General features: G+C 45.0%; 1 protein-coding gene across 1 annotated transcript in view; it reads right to left on the bottom strand.

The window, feature by feature from the left end:
• LOC120029423 (kinesin-like protein KIF19) overlaps positions 1–18,866 on the bottom strand; it is a 73,039-nt gene that overhangs the window by 25,222 nt on the left and 28,951 nt on the right. The window contains 2 exon segments of the mRNA XM_038974637.1: positions 1,147–1,283; positions 8,674–8,872. Coding sequence (XP_038830565.1) covers positions 1,147–1,283; positions 8,674–8,872 — 336 coding nt within the window.

Here is an 18,866-nt window from a genome sequence, read left to right as displayed (position 1 = left end):
CCCCTATTTTAAATTGCTGCTACTCTCTGTTGTTATCATCTATGCATAGTCACTTTAATAACTACCTACATGTACATATTACCTCAACTAACCGGTGCCCCCACACATTGACTCTGTACCGGTACCGCCCTGTATATAGTCTCGCTATTGTTATTTTACTGCTGCTCTTTAATTACTTGTTAGTTTTATTTCTTATCCGTATTTTTTTAAAGTGCATTGTTGGTTAGGTGCTCGTAAGTAAGCATTTCACTGTAAGGTCTACACCTGTTGTATTCGGCGCATGTGACTAATGAAATTTGATTTGACATTCTGTTAAAGTTCCCCAAAGCACACACATCCCTGGGTCGCTCCTCTTTTCAGTTCACTGCAGCTAGCGACTGGAACAAGCTGCAAAAAAACTCAAACTGGACCGTTTTATCTTCATCTCTTCATTCAAAGACTCAATCATGGACACTTACTGACAGTTGTGGCTGCTTTGTGTGATGTATTGTTGTCTCTACCTTCTTGCCCTTTGTGCTGTTGTCTGTGCCCAATAATGTTTGTACCATGTTTTGTGCTGCTGCCATGTTGTGTTGCTACCATGTTGTTGTTATTTTGGGTTGCTACCATGCTGTTGTTATTTTGGGTTGCTACCATGCTGTTTTTCATGTGTTGCTGCCATGCTATGTTGTTGTCTTAGGTCTCTCTTTATGTAGTGTTGTGTTGTCTCTCTTGTCGTGATGTGTGCTTTGTCCTATATTTGTATATATTTTTAATCCCAGCCCCTGTCCCCGCAGGAGGCCTTTTGCCTTCTGGTAGGCCGTCATCGTAAATAAGAATTTGTTCTTAACTGACTTGCCTAGTTAAAAAAGAAAGAAAAAAATGGTGACTACATCACTGTTGATGACCTTAGCTGAACTGAAAGCCTTGTGGGTCAGGTGATAGGGTAGTTTGTTATAGCATAATTAGGCTGCTGATGGCTGTGTTGGATGTGTGTTATCAGACATGTTGTTAGGGTATTCCTAAGAGAAACAATGGAAGACACAGGTTGCGTCCCAAAAGAGCACCCTATTCCCCATATAGTGTACTACCTTTGAAATGTAGTGCACTATATTGGGAATTGGATGCCATTTGGGAAGCAGACATAGACATAGTATGCATTCTCACCTCCAGGTATGACATGGAGATGTTGTACTGCATGTCATCGCTGGTCTCCTCGATGGCTTTGAACAGGTCATTTAGAGTCCGTACGTAGATCCCCGGTTCCCTGTCCGTCCCCAACATAGTGTACGTCTTCCCACAACCTGAGCACAGACACACACGCACACACACAAAGAAGGAAAATATTCACAATCACAGTTTGCAGTTTGAGTTGAAGGGAATAAAATTGTTAATACCAAACAACTTGATCATTGAATAGTGTCTATTTCAGGGTCATTACTATAATTTTTGTACCCCTTTCTGCAAGATCAGTTCACTTAAAGGAGAAGTTCTCTTTTTCACAGCCCCCCCAAAAAAATGATGTAAATGTGTTCCCAGCAAGCACATTTGGTTCTTTGTAAGTTGTGGGAACGTACGTTTTTGGTTTCCCATTGGTTCTGGGAACTAAGCCATACGTTTCCTGATTGGTAAAACTGAACGTTTTTAAACTTTCTGAGAACGGAAGTGAACATCACACCTGTTCTGGGAATGTAAATGTCTTGGTTGCATGGAGGATCTGAGAACATTTTACTATGGTTTTACTGGGTTTTATTAAATGTAACTTAATTAAATAATTTTCTGCTAGCTTAGGTTGACTGTTTTGAACACAGGCATGACACTTGGAAATGAATTTGCTTAGGCATTAATCATGCAAACACATTACTTTTTTTATTGTGGCATGGCGTCAGTGAGATTCAAACCTAAGCTCTTCATTTCTCTACCCATGGAATTTGTCCACTGCGCCACCAGGATGGAGCTAGCATGCCCTTTTTTTAAACTCATACCAAGATGTTCATTTTAGTCTATTCAAACAGACCCTATTTCAAAGGAAACAAGCACTCATTAAGATCAGGTGTGACCAATTAGAAGGCACAGCCAACACACTTGAACACTCACTTGAAAGAGTTTTGTTGAATCAGAACGGAATGTATGTGTTTTTAAATAACATTCTTAGAACATTCTTTGAACGTTACTAATGTATTCTTGTGTTTTTTATGGAAAGTTTTCTTAATGTTCTGAGAACATGACTTTAAATAGAACTATGAGGAAACCTTCAGAAAACGTTATGCTGAAGTACTGAAATTCCCACCTAAGAAACATATGGTTCTCAGAACGTTTTGTGCTAGCTCGGTATCCTGCACCATTACCGGAGAGTTGTATGCTAAATATTCATAAGACAACCTGGGCTCTCATCTAGCTGTAAGAAACATTTGGTTCTCAGAATGTTATGTACTAACTGAGATGTTATGGAAGGGTCCAGACACCTTTTTTTGTGATTTCACTTGTTTTTGAGAACCTTACCCTAAACAGCAAATCACTTCCTAATGATGAGAAAATGTTTTGTTGTTTGGGATAAGTTTCTGAAAAACAAGTGAAATCACAAAAAAATTATCTGGACCCTTCAAATAACATTCCATGTACAGTACATCAAAAAGAGAGATATGGTTGTAAAAAAGAAAACTTCTCCTTTAAATTCAGTTAATTTATTTGGCCTTTTACAGGAATTTGCCTCACATTCAGTAGCTGTACACTATGTTTAAACTCAATATTAAAAAGCCTTCTTGTTGAAAGCTTAACCCCAGTCAAGCTCTATTTCAAGAAACCATGCCTGTTTAGGTCGAGAAGGACAGCCTGGTCACCAGATCTTAATTCTGTTTAGGACAACAAGACTGTGACACATGGAGTTTAATTAGTTTAATTTGAGATGAGCAGAGATTAAAAGTGGTGAGTCTACAGGGAGAGACAGACAGCAGGAGGGAGGGGGGGAGGAAGGGATGGAGGGGAAGTTACTTTTGGGTCAGTTGTATTTGTCTTTCTAGGTAGTGACTGACTGTCTGAGCCCTGCTTCTTGGCAGTCAGGTGCTCCCTATGACACAATTTCCTGTTCCTATTAAAAGCAGATTCAGAGATGACACACAACACCCCTCCCAAGTCCATATGGTAACAAATCAGACTAATTAAAATCTAGAACCACCAGATTAATCAAGTGGAAAAGGAAGATAGCACTATATGAGTTTGATTATACGGCTGTAATGAGCAAAATAATAATAAATAACTTGGATAAAAATACATGCAGTCAGGATCATCAACCCCCAGGCTGATTATTTCCTATGTAATGTTCTCCCCTGGTGCCCAGTGGGTGGTAGGTGAGGACAACACACACAAGGACAAAGGACACATGCACACATGCATTCACACACATGCACACAATTAAAATAGAGCAGGTATCCCCAAGTACGCGCAATGCCGTGGGGATACACCAAATAAAAATGTGATTCACATTAAAAAATATATATTAAAAAAATTACATATTTTTTCCTTCACATTTTCAAACAGTCCATTTATATTTTCCAATGGGGCTACACAGGTTTTTTTCTCGCCTGAGTAGCCTTGTGTCACTGCCAAAAATCTAATTAAACTATCTAGTGTTCAGCGAAATAACAACACAATGTCAAATACAGATAGCCTAATCAAATAATTAACATCCAATCACATTAACCGTTACTCTCTCGCGGGAATTCCACTAATGGTCTGTACGTAGCCAAATGTAGCTGCTGCTCATTCCGTTTGCTCGAAAATTGATAAATGGTTAAAGAGACACATACCAGCTCTACTGGCAGTACTGCTACTACCAGCAGTACTATACCTGCACCTGTCAACGACACAAGTTGTTCTGCTTCCACGAGCACATCCAACAGCCAAAGAGCTGCTGCCCCCTTATCAGGGAAAGACAGGGATGTTGGACCATCGAAGAGGCGCAAATATGACAGACTGTCACATTCTGACCTTAGTTCTTTTGTTATGTCTTTGTTTTAGTATGGTCAGGGAGTGAGTTGGGTGGGTTGTCTATGTTCGTTTTTCTATGTTGTGTTTTGCGTTTGGCCTGGTTCTCAATCAGAGGCAGGTGTCGTTAGTTGTCTCTGATTGAGAATCATACTTAGGTAGCCTTTTTCCACCTGTGTTTTGTGGGTGATTGTTTTCTGTTCTGTGTTTTGTATTTTCACCATTCAGGACTGTTTCGTTTCGTTCTCGTGTTTTGTTGTTTTTGTTCGAGTATTCGTTTTCATTAAAAGAGATAATGAATCCTTACCACGCTGCACCTTGGTCCTCCTCTCTTTCTCCCAACGACGAACGTTACAGAATCACCCACCACCAAAGGACCAAGCAGCGTGGTAACGGGCAGCAGCAGCAGCAGCAGCAGCGGCCGAAATCTCAAGACTCCTGGACATGGGAGGAGATTTTGAACGGAGAAGGACCCTGGGCTCAGGGTGGAGAATATCGCCGCCCCAAAGCAGAGCTGGAGGCAGCGAAAGCTGAGCGGCGGTGGTATGAGGAGGCAGCACGGCAGCGCGGTTGGAATCCCGAGATGCAGCCCCAAAAATTTATTGGGGGGGCACACGGGGAGTGTGGCTAAGTCAGGTCGGAGACCTGAGCCAACTCCCCGTGCTTACCGTGGAGAGAGAGGGACCGGGCCGGCACCGTGTTATGCCGTGAGGCACACGGTGTCCCCGGTGCGCAGGCATAGCCTGGTGCGGTACATAGCAGCGCCTCGTATCGGCCGGGCTAGAGTGGGCATCGAGCCAGGTGCCATGAAGCCGGCTCAGCGCATCTGGTCTCCAGTGCGTCTCCTCGGGCCGGGGTACATGGCACCAGCCCTACGCATGGTGTCCCCGGTTCACCAGCACAGCCCAGTGCGGGCTATTCCACCTCGCCGCACTGGCCTGGCTACAGGGAGCATTCAGCCAGGTAGGGTTGGGCAGGCTCGGTGCTCGAGACCTGCAGTGCGCCTCCACGGTCCGGTCTATCCGGTGCCGCCTCCACGCACCAGCCCTCCGGTGGCAGCCCCCCGCACCAGGCTGTCTCTCCGTCTCCTGCCTACAGGTGCTCCCGCCTGTTCAGTGCTGCCAGAGTTCCTCATGCCCAGCGCTGCCAGAGTCTCCCGTCTGTCCTGAGCCGCCTGAGCCGCCCGTCTGTCCTGAGCCGCCTGAGCCGCCCGTCTGTCCTGAGCCGCCTGAGCCGCCCATCTGTCCTGAGCCGCCTGAGCCGCCCGTCTGTCCTGAGCCGCCTGAGCCGCCCGTCTGTCCTGAGCCGCCCGTCTGTCCAGAGCCACCTGAGCCGCCCGTCTGTCCTGAGCCGCCCTTCAGTCCAGAGGCGCCTGAGCCGCCCCTCAGTTCGGAGCTGCCCCTCAGTCCGGAGCTGCCCCTCAGTCCAGAGGCGTCCCTCAGTCCAGAGGCGCCCCCCAGTCCAGAGGCGCCCCTCAGTCCAGTGGTGCCCTTTATTAGGGTCCCCAGTCCAAGGTCGGCGGCGAGTGTCGCCGCGCCAAAGACACCACTTAAGCGGGCTAAGACGATGGTGGAGTGGGGTCCACGACCCGCGCAAGAGCCGCCACCGCGGACAGACATCCACCCAGACCCTCCCCTATAGGTTCAGGTTTTGCGGCCGGAGTCCGCACCTTTGGGGGGGGGGGGTGTACTGTCACGTTCTGACCTTAGATCTTTTGTTATGTCTTTATTTTAGTATGGTCAAGGCGTGAGTTGGGTGGGTTGTCTATGTTTGTTTTTCTATGTTGTGTTTTGCGTTTGGCCTGGTATGGTTCTCATTCAGAGGCAGGTGTCGTTAGTTGTCTCTGATTGAGAATCATACTTAGGTAGCCTTTTCCCACCTGTGTGTCGTGGGTGATTATTTTCTGTTCTGTGTTTTGTATTTTCACCATTCAGGACTGTTTCGTTTCGTTCTCGTGTTTTGTTGTTTTTGTTCGAGTATTCGTTTTCATTAAAAGAGATAATGAATCCTTACCACGCTGCACCTTGGTCCTCCTCTCTTTCTCCCAACGACGAACGTTACACAGACAGGGATGTTGGACCATCGAAGAGGCGCAAATATGATGAAAACTACATTGATTTGGGGTTCACTTATTGGGAGAAGTGCCTTTCCTCAGCCACAGTGTGTTATATGTGCAAAAGTACTATCTCACAACTCTTGCGCAGACATTTAGAAACAAAACATGCCAATTTGAAAAATAATCCACAGGAGTTTTTTGAGCGAGAATTAAGACAACTTTCGAGTAGTAAGACCTTTAAAAGCAAAAGATTCCATTAATAAGAAGGGGCTAGAAGCGTCTTATATGGTGAGCTACCGAGTGGCTAAGATAGGCAAGTACCATACTATTGTGGAGGACTTAATTCTTCCTGCTGCCGCGGATATGTTTGGGACAATGCTGGTGGGAAAAGGCCCCAAAAAACTATACAGACAATGCCTTTGTAACGTCTGCTTCCAACTCACACCCTCAAACACGTAGATCCCCTGAACGCAGCTCACTCTCCAGATCCCAATCACTTGTATTCTAATCACCTGTTCACACACCTGTATGTCATTATCACACACTATTTAGTTCAGTTCTTTGCACCGCATCACTGTGAGGTATTGTTTGTTTTGTGACACACGTCTTTCAGAGCTCTGTTTTCCCCGTGATGTACTCCTCCTGTGTATTATAGTTTTTGACTGCCTCACTAACGACGCCTTTTTGCCTATTCCCTGCCTGTACTTTAGCCTATCGGATTTCCTGTTATCTACTTATTGCCTGATCTCTAGGACTACGTTACTAGCCTTTTCCCTGCCTGTACTGTTGCCCTTTTGGACACCATGTGTATGACCTTCTGCCTGCCCCTGGACCCAGCTACCTGCCTCCTCCTGTGGTCCTTTACAATAAACACCTGCCTGCCCCTGGACCCAGCTACCTGCCTCCTCCTGTGGTCCTTTACAATAAACACCTGCTGCGCCCTGCGCTTGAAACCAACTCTCTGTCTCCCATCGTGTTCATTACAGCCTTCATCAAACAACACTGTTTCACAACGCATCAGTGACACGGCAGGATATATTTTGAAACAATTACTGTTTCGCATACAAGCCAGTGAATTCTATGCGTTACAGCTGGATGAGTCAACAGACGTGGCGGGCCTGATACAGCTCCTGGCATATGTCCGTTACATTTATGGGGGGTCAATTAAGGATGAGACCCTCTTCTGCAAACCACTGGAAACCAGGACAACAGGAGAGGATATGTTTAAAGTACTGGTGGTAAAGTACTGGTGGTCAAGATGTGTTGGTATCTGTACTGATGGCGCAAAAGCCATGACAGGGAGACATAGTGGAGTGGTAACTCGCTTGCAAGCAGTTGCTCCCGATGCCACTTTGGTACACTGCAGCATCCACCGAGAGGCTCTTGCTGCCAAAAGAATGCCTGACAGCTTGATAGACATTTTGGACACTACAGTGAAAATGGTTTTAAAGCCCGTGAACTCTCGTGTATTTTCTGCATTGTGTAATGATATGGGCAGCGACCGTGTAACGCTTTTACAACATACAGAGAAGTCCACCGGTTATCAAGGGGCAAAATATTGACACGTTTTTTTAAAATTGAGAGACGAGCTTAAAGTTCTCTTTACTGACCATAATTTTCACTTGTCTGACCATTTGCATGTTGATGAGATTCTCACACGACTGGCCTATCTGGGTGTTTTTCCTCGCCTGAATGATCTGAATCTAGGATTACAGGGACTCTCCACAACTATATTCAATGTGCGGGACAAAATTGAGGCTATGATTAAGAAGTTGGAGCTCTTCTCTGTCTGCATTAACAAGGACACCACACAGGTCTTTCCACCATTGTATGCTTTTTTTGTGTGCAAATGAACTCAAGCTTACGGACAATGTCAAATATGATATAGCGAAGCACCGGAGTGAGTTGAGTGCGGAATTACACAGGTACTTTCCCGAAACAGATGGCACAAACAACTGGATTCGTTATCCCTTTCATGCCCTGCCTCCAGTCCATTTACCAATATCTGAACAAGAGAGCCTCATCGAAATTGCAACAAGCGGTTCTGTGAAAATGTAATTTAATCAGAAGCCACTGCCAGATTTCTGGATTGGGCTGCGCTCAGAGTATCCTGCCTTGGCAAATCGCGCTGTTAAGACACTGATGCCCTTTGAAACCACGTAACTATGTGAGAGTGGATTCTCGGCCCTCACTAGCATGAAAACTAAATACAGGCACAGACTGTGTGTGGAAAATGATTTCAGACTGAGACTCCAATACAACCCAACATTGCAGAGCTTTGTGAATCCTTTCAAGCACACCCTTCTCATTAACCAGTGGTGAGTTATTCCCAATTTTCGATGAACAAATAAGGTTTTATATGTAAGATGTTTAAATAAAGAGCAAAATTATTGATTATTATTATATTATTATTTATGCCCTGTTCCTATAAGAGCTCTTAGTCACTTCCCACGAGCCGGGTTGTGTCTAAACCTCACAATTATTCTTATGTTTAATAAATGTATCGTACAATGATGGCAAAAAACAACATTTGAGAGTGCGCTGAACCTGGTGCTAGAGGGGGTACGCAGCTGAAGGTTGAATGTTTGAAGTGGTACGGGACTATAAAATGCTTCGGAACCACTGGAATAGAGGATATGGCAGCTATGACAAACCTGTGGGTCCGTAGGCGAAAACGGTGGCGTTGTAGCCAGATATGAGGCCTTCGATTAGGCCCTTGGTCGTGGCTCTGTACACCTCCTCCTGGTTGGCTGAGTAGTCAAACGCTACGTCGAACATATAGGTCTTTTCCCGGGAACGGTTGGCACGCAGGATATCATCTGGATCCTCCATGGGGTCCATCAGTACCACCATCTACAGCAGAGAGGAAGGGAGGAGAGAGGGATGAAAAGTGAGAAAAGTGATATTTTAATGATTAGTCATCATACCACAGAAACATCATTGCATAACATATAATAATACTTTTCGTTTTATGAATCTGTCAGTAGAGAATGACTGCAATTATCCCTGAGGCAGGGCTTGTGACTACACACCAATATATGCAAATGCACTCAAAACTCAATTTGGGTAAATATTGGACAGAACACGTTTGGTTATTTTGACCCTGCAGTTGGGCCACATGACAAGCCATTGCCAAAGCCAGGTTGGGTTGATGAAGCTGGATTATTGAGCTACGTTCAGAGGAGGGCAGTATTTCTGTTACATGTATTTGAAATACGTATTTTTATATTTTGTCATTTGTATTCCACGGGCTGAACTACACTCCAAAGTATTTTGTAACAAGATACTTTCAAAAGCTGTGATTTATATATTATAAATACAAAATACTTTTCTATACCATTTCTTTATTGCGGTTCACAATTTTGTGGCCCTCTTTCACCCTACAACGGTATCAAAAGTCTCATGACACTATGTTGTGATAAGAGTGTCTGCTAAATAACCTAAATGTATATGTAAAAATGAACAACTGCAAAGCACACTGGGAATTGTCATTGATCTTGAGTTCATGCTCTTATCACACCATAGTGCCCGTCACGGCCGTCAAAAGGAGGAGAACAAAGCGCAGCGTACAGCGTTCTCTTTATTAGAAAAGACGCCGAACAAAACAATAAACACTACAAAACAAACCGTGAAGCTTAAGGCAATGTGCCACAAACAAAGTCAACTTCCCACAAAGACAGGTGGGAAAAAGGGCCACCTAAGTATGGTTCTCAATCAGAGACAACGATAGACAGCTGTCCCTGATTGAAAACCCATCCTGGCCAAAACATAGAAATACAAATAATAGAACGAAAGAACATAGAATACCCACCCCAAAATCACACCCTGACCAAACCAAATAGAGACATAAAGAGGATCTCTAAGGTCAGGGCGTGACAGTACCACCCCCCCCCCAAAGGTGCGGACTCCGGCCGCAAAACCTGAACCTATAGGGGAGGGTCTGGGTGGGCATCTATCCGCGGTGGCACCTCTGGTGCGGGGACCCTCGTCGCCGACCCCGGACTGGGGACCCTCGTAGCGGGCCCCGGACTGAGCACCCTCGTAGCGGGCCCCGGACTGAGCACCCCCGGACTGGAGACCGTCGCTGGAGGCTCCGGACTAGGGACCGTCGCTGGAGGCTTAGTGCCATGACTCCTTACTGGAGGCTTCGTGCCATGGATCGTCACTGGAGAATTCTTGCCATGGATCATCACTGGAGGCTTCGTGCCATGGATCATCACTGGAGGCTTCGTGCCATGGATCATCACTGGAGGCTTCTTGCCATGGATCATCACTGGAGTCTTCTTGCCATGGTTCATCACTGGAGTCTTCTTGCCATGGTTCATCACTGGAGGCTTCTTGCCATGGATCATCACTGGAGGCTTCTTGCCATGGATCATCACTGGAGTGAGGAGACGTATGGGCAGTCTGGTACGTGGAGCTGCCACAGGACTCACCAGGCTGGAGAGACATACAGGAGGCCTTGTCCTTGGCAGAGGCACCGGATACACTGAGCCGTGGAGGCGCACTGAAGGTCTCGAGCTTAGAGCCTGCACAACCCGTTCTGGCTGGGTGGTTATCTTCACCCTGCAAATGCGGGGCGCTGGCACAGGACGCACTGGGCTGTGCAGACGTACCGGAGACACAGTGCGCAGAGCCGGTGCAGGATATACTGGGCCATGGAGGCACACTAGAGGTCTGGAGAGCAGGGCTGGCACAACCCGTCCTGGCTGGATGCTCACCCTAGCCCGGCAGATGCGGGGAGCTGGAATGTAGCGCACTGGGCTAAGAACGTGTACTGGAGACACCGTGCGCTCCACCGCATAACACGGTGCCTGACCAGTACGATGCTCGCCAAAAATTTGGGGGTGGCCTCTCGGGCTTCCTTGCTAGCCATGTTCCCTCGTAACGCTGCCGCTCTGCTTTCGCTGCCTCCAGTTCCTCCCGTGGACGGCGATACTCCCCAGCCTGCCTCCAGGGTCCCTTACCGTCCAGTATCTCCTCCCATGTCCATTTCTCCAGATAGCGCTGCTCCCCCTTATCACGCTGCTTGGTCCCTTGGTGGTGGGAAGTTCTGTCACGGCCGTCAAAAGGAGGAGACCAAAGCGCAGCGTGGTGAGCGGACATTTTCTTTTTATTAGAAAAGACACCGAACAAAACAATAAACACTACAAAACAAACCGTGAAGCTTAAGGCAATGAGCCACAAACAAAGTCAACTTCCCACAAAGACAGGTGGGAAAAAGGGATACCTAAGTATGGTTCTCAATCAGAGACAACGATAGACAGCTGTCCCTGATTGAGAACCCATCCTGGCCAAAACATAGAAATACAAATAATAGAACGAAAGAACATAGAATACCCACCCCAAATCACACCCTGACCAAACCAAATAGAGACATAAAAAGGATCTCTAAGGTCAGGGCGTGACAGTGCCATCATACTTTAGACATCAATGTAGGGTGAAAGAGGGCCACAAAATGGCGAACTACTTTAAAGTAATGGTATAGAAAAATATGTTGTATTTTGAAAATACAAATGAAGTATTTCGAAAGTATCTTGTAACAAAATACATTGGAGTGTAGTTCAGCCCAGTGTAATACAACATACAAAATAATCAGAAGTAATTGAAATACGCATTGGAATTTAGTTCCGCCCAATACAAATTACATCTTTCGAAAGTATCTTGTTACAAAATACATTGGAGTGTAGTTCAGCCCACTATTTACACAGCGCTTGTCACGTTCCTGACCTGTTTTCTCTTGTTTTGTAGTTGTTTATTGGTCAGGGCGTGAGTTTTGGGTGGGCAGTCTATGTTTTCTATTTCTATGTTGGGATTTTGTGTTCGGCCTGGTATGATTCTCAATCAGAGACAGGTGTCATTCGTTGTCCCTGATTGAGAATCATACTAAGGCAGCCTGGGTTTCACTTGTGTTTTGTGGGTGTTTGTTCCTGTGTCAGCGTTTGGGCCACACAGGACTGTTTCGGGTTTGTCACGTTTGTTGTTTTGTATGTTGAAGTGTTTTGTTGTTTTGTCATTAAATAATGAACACTTATCCCTCCGCATCTTGGTCCGATCCATGCTCCTCCTCGTCTGAGGAGGAGAACGACATTGACAGCCGTTACAGAAACACCCACCAAAACAGGATCAAGCGGAGTAGAGAAAACAGGTCAGGAACGTGACAGCGCTGGGTTGCTTACTCCTCTCTCACTTCTGCTGCCATCTGCCACAGTATGACTGTGAGCACCGTAATGGCTGACAGTTACCCAGCTCTGTGCAGCACAGGAGGCTGCTGAGGGGAGGAAGGTTCATAATAATAGCTGGAATGGAGTAAATGGAATGGTATCAATCACATGGAAACCATGTGTTTCATACCATTCCATTTATTCAGTTTCAGCTTTTACTATGAGCCAGTTCTCCCCAATTAAGGTACCAACGGCCGCCTCTACTGTGCAGGTAATTAAAGTGGTGAAGAGAACTTGACGGGCGCAGCAGCAGTTAGATCCGGGGGTCTGATGGTTTAAACAGGGCCTTTTATCCTTCTGCAGCTGGAGATACAAAGGGCCTACTGTGGGGTAGATAGAGCCCTGAGTGCCACCGTGCCCCTCCACACCCACGCAGTCTACGTCCCAATTCCCCCTATTCCCTAGTGCACCCATAGGACCCTGGTCAAAAGTAGTGCACTATACAGTGCATTCGGAAAGTGTTCAGACCCCTTGACATTTTACACATTTTGTTACGTTTCAGCCTTATTGTCAAATGTATTAAATGTTTTAAAAAATCCTCATCAATCTACACAGAATACCCCATGACAACAAAGCGAAATACTTTACTTACATAAGTATTCAGACCCTTTGTTATGAGACTTGAAATTGAGCTCAGGTACATCCTGTTTCCATTGATCATCCTTGAGATGTTTCTACAACTTGATTGGAGTCTACCTGAGGTAAATTCAATTGATTGGACATGATTTGGAAAGGCACACACACCTGTCTATATAAGGTCCCACAGTTGACAGTGCATGTCAGAGGAAAAACCAAGCAATGAGGTTGAAGGAATTGTCCGTAGAGCTCCGAGACAGCATTGTGTCGAGACACAGATATGGGGAAGGGTACCAAAACATTTCTGCAGCATTGAAGATCCCCAAGAACACAGTGGCCTCCATCATTCTTAAATGGAAGAAGTTTGGAACCACGAAGACTCTTCCTAGTGCTGGCCAACCGGCCAAACTGATCAATCGAGGGAGAAGGGCCTTGGTCAGGGAGGAGGCCAAGAACCTGATGGTCATACTCACAGAGCTCCAGAGTTCCTCTCTGAAGATGGGACAACCTTCCAGAAGGACAACCATCTCTGCAGCACTCCACCAAGCAGGCCTTTATGGTAGCGTAGCCTGATGGAAGCCTCTTCTCAGTAAAAGGCATATGACAGCCCGCTTGGAGATTTTGCCAAAAGGCACCTGAAGGACTCTCAGACCATGAGAAACAAGATTTTCTGGTCTGATGAAACCAAGATTGAACTCTTTGGCCTGAATGCCAAGCGTCACGTCTGGAGGAAACCTGGCACCATCCCTACGGTGAAGCATGGTGGTGGCAGCATCATGCTGTGGGGATGTTTTTCAGCGGCTGGGACTGGGAGACCAGTCAGGATCGACGGCAAGATGAACGGAGCAAAGTACAGAGAGATCCTTGATGAAAACCTGCTCCAGAGCACACAGCCAAGACAACGCAGGAGTGGCTTCGGGACAAGTCTCTGAATGCCCTTGAGTGGCCGAGCCAGAGCCCGGACTTGAATCCAATTGAACATCTCTGGAGAGACCTTAAAATAGCTGTGCAGCGACGCTCCCCATCCAACTTGACACAGCCTAAGAGGATCTGCAGAGAAGAATTGGAGACACTCCCCAAATACAGGTGTGCCAAGCTTGTAGCGTCATACCCAAAAAGACTTGAGGCTGTAATCTCTGCCAAAGGTGCTTCAACAAAGTACTGAGTACTTATGTAAACATGATATTACTGTTTTTTTGTTTTAATACATTTGCAAAAATGTTTAAAAAAAACTGTTTTTGGTTTGTCATTATGGGGTATTGTGTGTAGATTGATGAGGGAAAAAAACTATTTAATACATTTTAGAATAAGACTGTAACGTAATAAAACGTGGAAAAAGTCAAGGGTTCTGAATACTTTCCAAATGCACTGTATATGGTACAGGATGACATTTGGGACTCAACCAGACTGTCTGATGATTGATGTCTGGCACCATCGTCCACTATCTTTACCCACCGGCAAGCCATACTCAGGTCTATTCAGAGTCCGCCTGGCTCTCCCTGCTGGCTCTATTCAGAGTCCATCCACAGGGGCACCGCACAGTGGCACAGTGTCAGAATGTAATAACTGTAATAATAATGACAACTCAGGGGAAAGACCTATATAGTATTGCAAACATGAATCACTTCACTAAGTGGTGGTCTGGGAGACTTAGCTATCTCCCCAGAGCTCTGTTCGTCAGCAGAGGAGTCGGTCAAAGCTGAGGAGTCAGTTGGACACTGGTGAATATTTAAACATTGTCTTGATGTCACTCACGTTTTTGAGTAGACTTCAGGACTACTGGATGTTGTGGTGTGTTCCGGGTTTAAATAGACTGTTCTGTTCATGTCCAGCTCTGAATGGCTGGAGAGAGGGCCTTTAGTTTCAGGACAGTGTTTGTGTGTCTGTCTCCTTGTGCGTGTGTGTGTGTGTGCGTGCGTGTGTGTGTGTGTGTGTGACTGAATGGCCTGGGTCTGGTCTAGTATCCCCAGCACAGCATAGCCCTGTTTAATGACCCCTCAGTCATGGAGCCGCTCACTTTGAAGCCTCTTGATTGAAATTCAAGAGGAGAAATCTGACTTTTAAAAGCGTACAATTACACAGAGAAAGAGGGAACAAAACACACGCACAGAGACGTAATCAGCAAACAGAAGAGAGGAGAGAGGTAAGAGATGGGGAGGGAAGAGAGGAGGGGAGGGAGAATGAGAGGAGGGGAGGGAGAATCACGTTTCTCGGGAAACATAGTATTGTATTGTAAACCAGGAGCTCTCCTTCTCTTCTCTCTAGCAAGGCCAGAGACACTCAGTAACCTACAGAACCGCATCGGTCTGGTGTCCTCACCAACAACTTGACAGAACTAATGCGTTGTGTGTGTGCATGCGTGCGTGCGGTGGAGATGACATAGGACAGAAGAGAGATGGCTCTGGCCTTGATGTACTTCAACCTATCTGTCTGAGAGCTCTGCTCTGCTCTGCTCTACTTTGGTCAGACAGGCTGGCAGCACCTCCTACTGTACCTGGCAGGCAAGGCTGTGTGCGTGTCCATGTGGGTGTTTCAGTAGGCATCAGCGAGCATATAAAGTATCATGTATTTTGTTCAAGAGAGGTTCTGGTGTGCATCCAAGGATGTTCTTAGACCAGAGTGTGTTTAGTACAGTAGCACGTGTGTGTGTGTGTGTGTGTGTGCCTATGCTAAGGAACACCCTTTAAGGCCAATCGGGATGATTGCACACCTCTCGCATCTGTTGCCTTTGTTCCTTAGGTTACCTGGTTACCCTGTTACCCCACCTCGCCCGGTAATGCATGACAGCTGCTGGCAGGGCATGGCATCTTCTGTAGGGTGACTGTTGTTAAGGCAGCTGATAAGGAGACCTGCAGTATGGTGCCTGTGGGCCCAGATGGCTGTGAAACTAGGCATGCACTTGTTCCAACGTCAGTACTTGCACACTACTTAGAATTAAGCAATACATTGGGCATGCTTTCTAAGTAGTGTGCGTTCTAAGTAGTACGTTGAATGCAATCTGACACACATAACTGGATGCCAGAATATAAGACAAAAGCAGCTCTAGCTCCTCAATTGGAGTCATGGACCTCAGTCCACCTCCAACAAGGTTCACAAGGTGACTCACTGCATTACCTGGGAACAACCAGCAGTGTTTATTTAAAAGAACAATGACGGTGTTGTTGCTCTGCTCGCGATCCATGTTCCATTACTGTCATATTAACAATAACAGGCTCTTATAAAGAACACAGGTCTGAGTTCAGTTCGTGGCTCCCTTTTCAAGCCTGCGTTGGAATCAGAAGTCTGATAGCACTATGTCATAACTCTCCTGTGATGATCTGAAGGATTAGGTTACACTAGGTCCACTCTACAGCGTGCTCTCTCTCGTAGAGGGGCAGAGCGGGAAGTCAGCTGTTTTATAGCAGTCATAAAATACGCTGCCTCTATGCTCTGTAGTGTTTGAGCGTGGAATGTAAACTATGGAACACAGAGAGACCCTTGGACATCAAAAGTTTGAATAATTAAAACAATATCTCTATTTTTGAGAATGTGGGAGTGGTCCGTGGACACTTAAGGGACAGTCACGATGAGTGTGTTTCATTTGGTGATCTCATGAAGGACAGGAAACATACATTATTGTGTCTTTGGTTGTGTACACTTCTTAATTATGGGGTTTACATCTAAATATTGTGAAACGTTTGTTATTAAACATGACACTATTTGTGAAAAGATGTAATGTGATGTTAACCTTCTAAATGAGAAAATATGGGTTTTCATATAAAGGTAACCAAATCAGTGGCCACGCCCATGTGAGTATAGACGTTACATTGGCGTCATGGGCCGCCTTTTCTCAGAAGTGTATAAAGCCCACTCCTGACTAAATTTACATTAGACCATAAAATATGGAGCTGACGCTACATGTTGAAATGGTTAAGAACTACAGCTCTATAGGAGGCCCAGGAGACCAGACAGCGTGTAGTGTTGGCTACACAGCTGGAAATGGTTCAACTCTGAGACTATCGATCACTACAGAATAAGAGCAAATCCTAGACGTAGAATTACGACAACCGCGGAAGCATCTATCTATGCAACGACCATCTGTACGCCTGACATATCTATTACAACAGACACTATCCAGAGCCGCTGAGAAAGCTACAACCATGAAAGACATTGTGACTTCTGGGGAAGTTAACCAGAGACTCTCTGATGAACTGACTCTCCAGCTGACGGACCAGCGATTCCAACAGAGAAGACAACGACGACATACGGGCCTAAATATATACATTGCAATTATTTTCGAATGAGCGGCCGTTCAACTGCAAAGGATTAGCATGTCAATGGATATAATTATCAACTGTGTGTAGTGAATCCATTTTGTCTTTCCCTCTTTTCATCTGTCCCCACCCCTTTCCATTATCTACAAGCCGTCATACCGTTTTATCCCACTAGGGACTCATCAATGCGTTGTGTTAGTAACCAATAACTATATTGTTTGTTTATGTATTTCTGTGATTTGTTTAGTTAGTTAGTAAATAAATAATTAAGCCAATTTGTATATCGCTGATTCATTATGGAGGCTAGGGTCGTGCAGATATCCAAGGGTTTGCGACATTCAGTAATGAGCCTGATGAGGTAATAATGATACATTAATTGAAGACTAATCGATAAGATATGAAAATATCTGAAGAGTCGATTCGGGAAATAGAGACTCTATAAACATTTTCCCATGGTGCCCCGACTTCCTAGTTAATTAAAGTTCACATGATTAGTTTAATCATGTAATAATAATTACACATAGAGACTTGATTTGATAAAATAGCAGTCATCACATTTAATGATAGTCCAGACCCGACAACTATGATGTGATAAAAGCATCTGCTAAATTAACTAAATATAAATGTTTATGTAAAAATGAAAAATGTATTTGTCACATGCGCCGAATACAACAGGTGTAGACCTTACCGTGAAATGCTTACTTACAAGCCCTTAACCAACAATAGAGTTAAGAAAATATTTACTAAATAAACTAAAGTAAAAAAAGATACATTCTTTAAAAGTAACACAATAAATAACAATAACGAGGCTATATAAAGGGGGTACCGGTACCGAGTCAATGTGCGAGGGTACCAGTTAGTCAAGGTAATTTGTACATAAAGTGTACAGTGACTATGCATAGATAATAAACAGCGAGCAGGAGCAGTGTAAAAACAAAGGGGCAGGGGATAGACAGTACAGTGCATTCGTGAAGTATTCAAACCCCTTGACTTATTCCACATTTTGTTGTGTTACAGCCTGAATTCAAAATGGATTAAATAGATTATTTTTCTCACCTATCTACACACAATATGCATGTTCATTTTCACATATACATTTTGGTCAATTAGCAGACCTGTTTATCCAGAGTGCTTTGCTCAACTAAGGTAGTTAAACAACAACATATCCCAGTCATAGCAAGTAAAACGTTCCTGTAACAGTTACTGACAACATTGTTGCTGTTCAGTCTGGCTACTTGCAAATGCATTTCTGTATTTTAAAATACAAAATATGTGTTTTAATTAAATACATTTTAAAATAGAATTATTTTGTAGTTTATTTTGATACATTGATCTTTATGGTATTTTGTAATTGTATTTTGTAATTTTTGCCCATCCGTGCTTGCAGTCCAGTCCAGTATGGGTTGAGGGCAAAGAGAGAAGATGGCAGGGTCGGATTTTCCATGGCACCAAGAACGTCCATTTGACATTGTGGCTTGGGGCAGTTGTTTTCCCTTCTTCTGACTAATTCATGGGTCCAAATGAGTGAACTGAGCCTGGACACATGCAGGACACGAGACCTGAGACTGATGGATCGAAACACTGGCCGACCGCAGAGGCCGGGGAAACCAAAAGCAATTTCCTGCTCGATGGTTCTGGTAAACATGGCACCTGCATCCCAAATGGCACCCATTTCCCTATGCAGTGAACTACTTTTGACCAGAGTACTATGGGCCCTATATGGGAAATAGGGTGTCATTTGGGACGCGGATGGAATTTTCTTCATCATCTGTTTTAATCATGATGTTTTTCCAG

Source organism: Salvelinus namaycush, chromosome 35 (genome assembly GCF_016432855.1).
Source record: "Salvelinus namaycush isolate Seneca chromosome 35, SaNama_1.0, whole genome shotgun sequence".
In the NCBI taxonomy this organism is placed as follows: domain Eukaryota; kingdom Metazoa; phylum Chordata; class Actinopteri; order Salmoniformes; family Salmonidae; genus Salvelinus; species Salvelinus namaycush.
The sequence above is the reverse complement of the archived record's forward strand: the minus strand, read 5'-3'. Positions and strand labels throughout refer to the sequence as shown.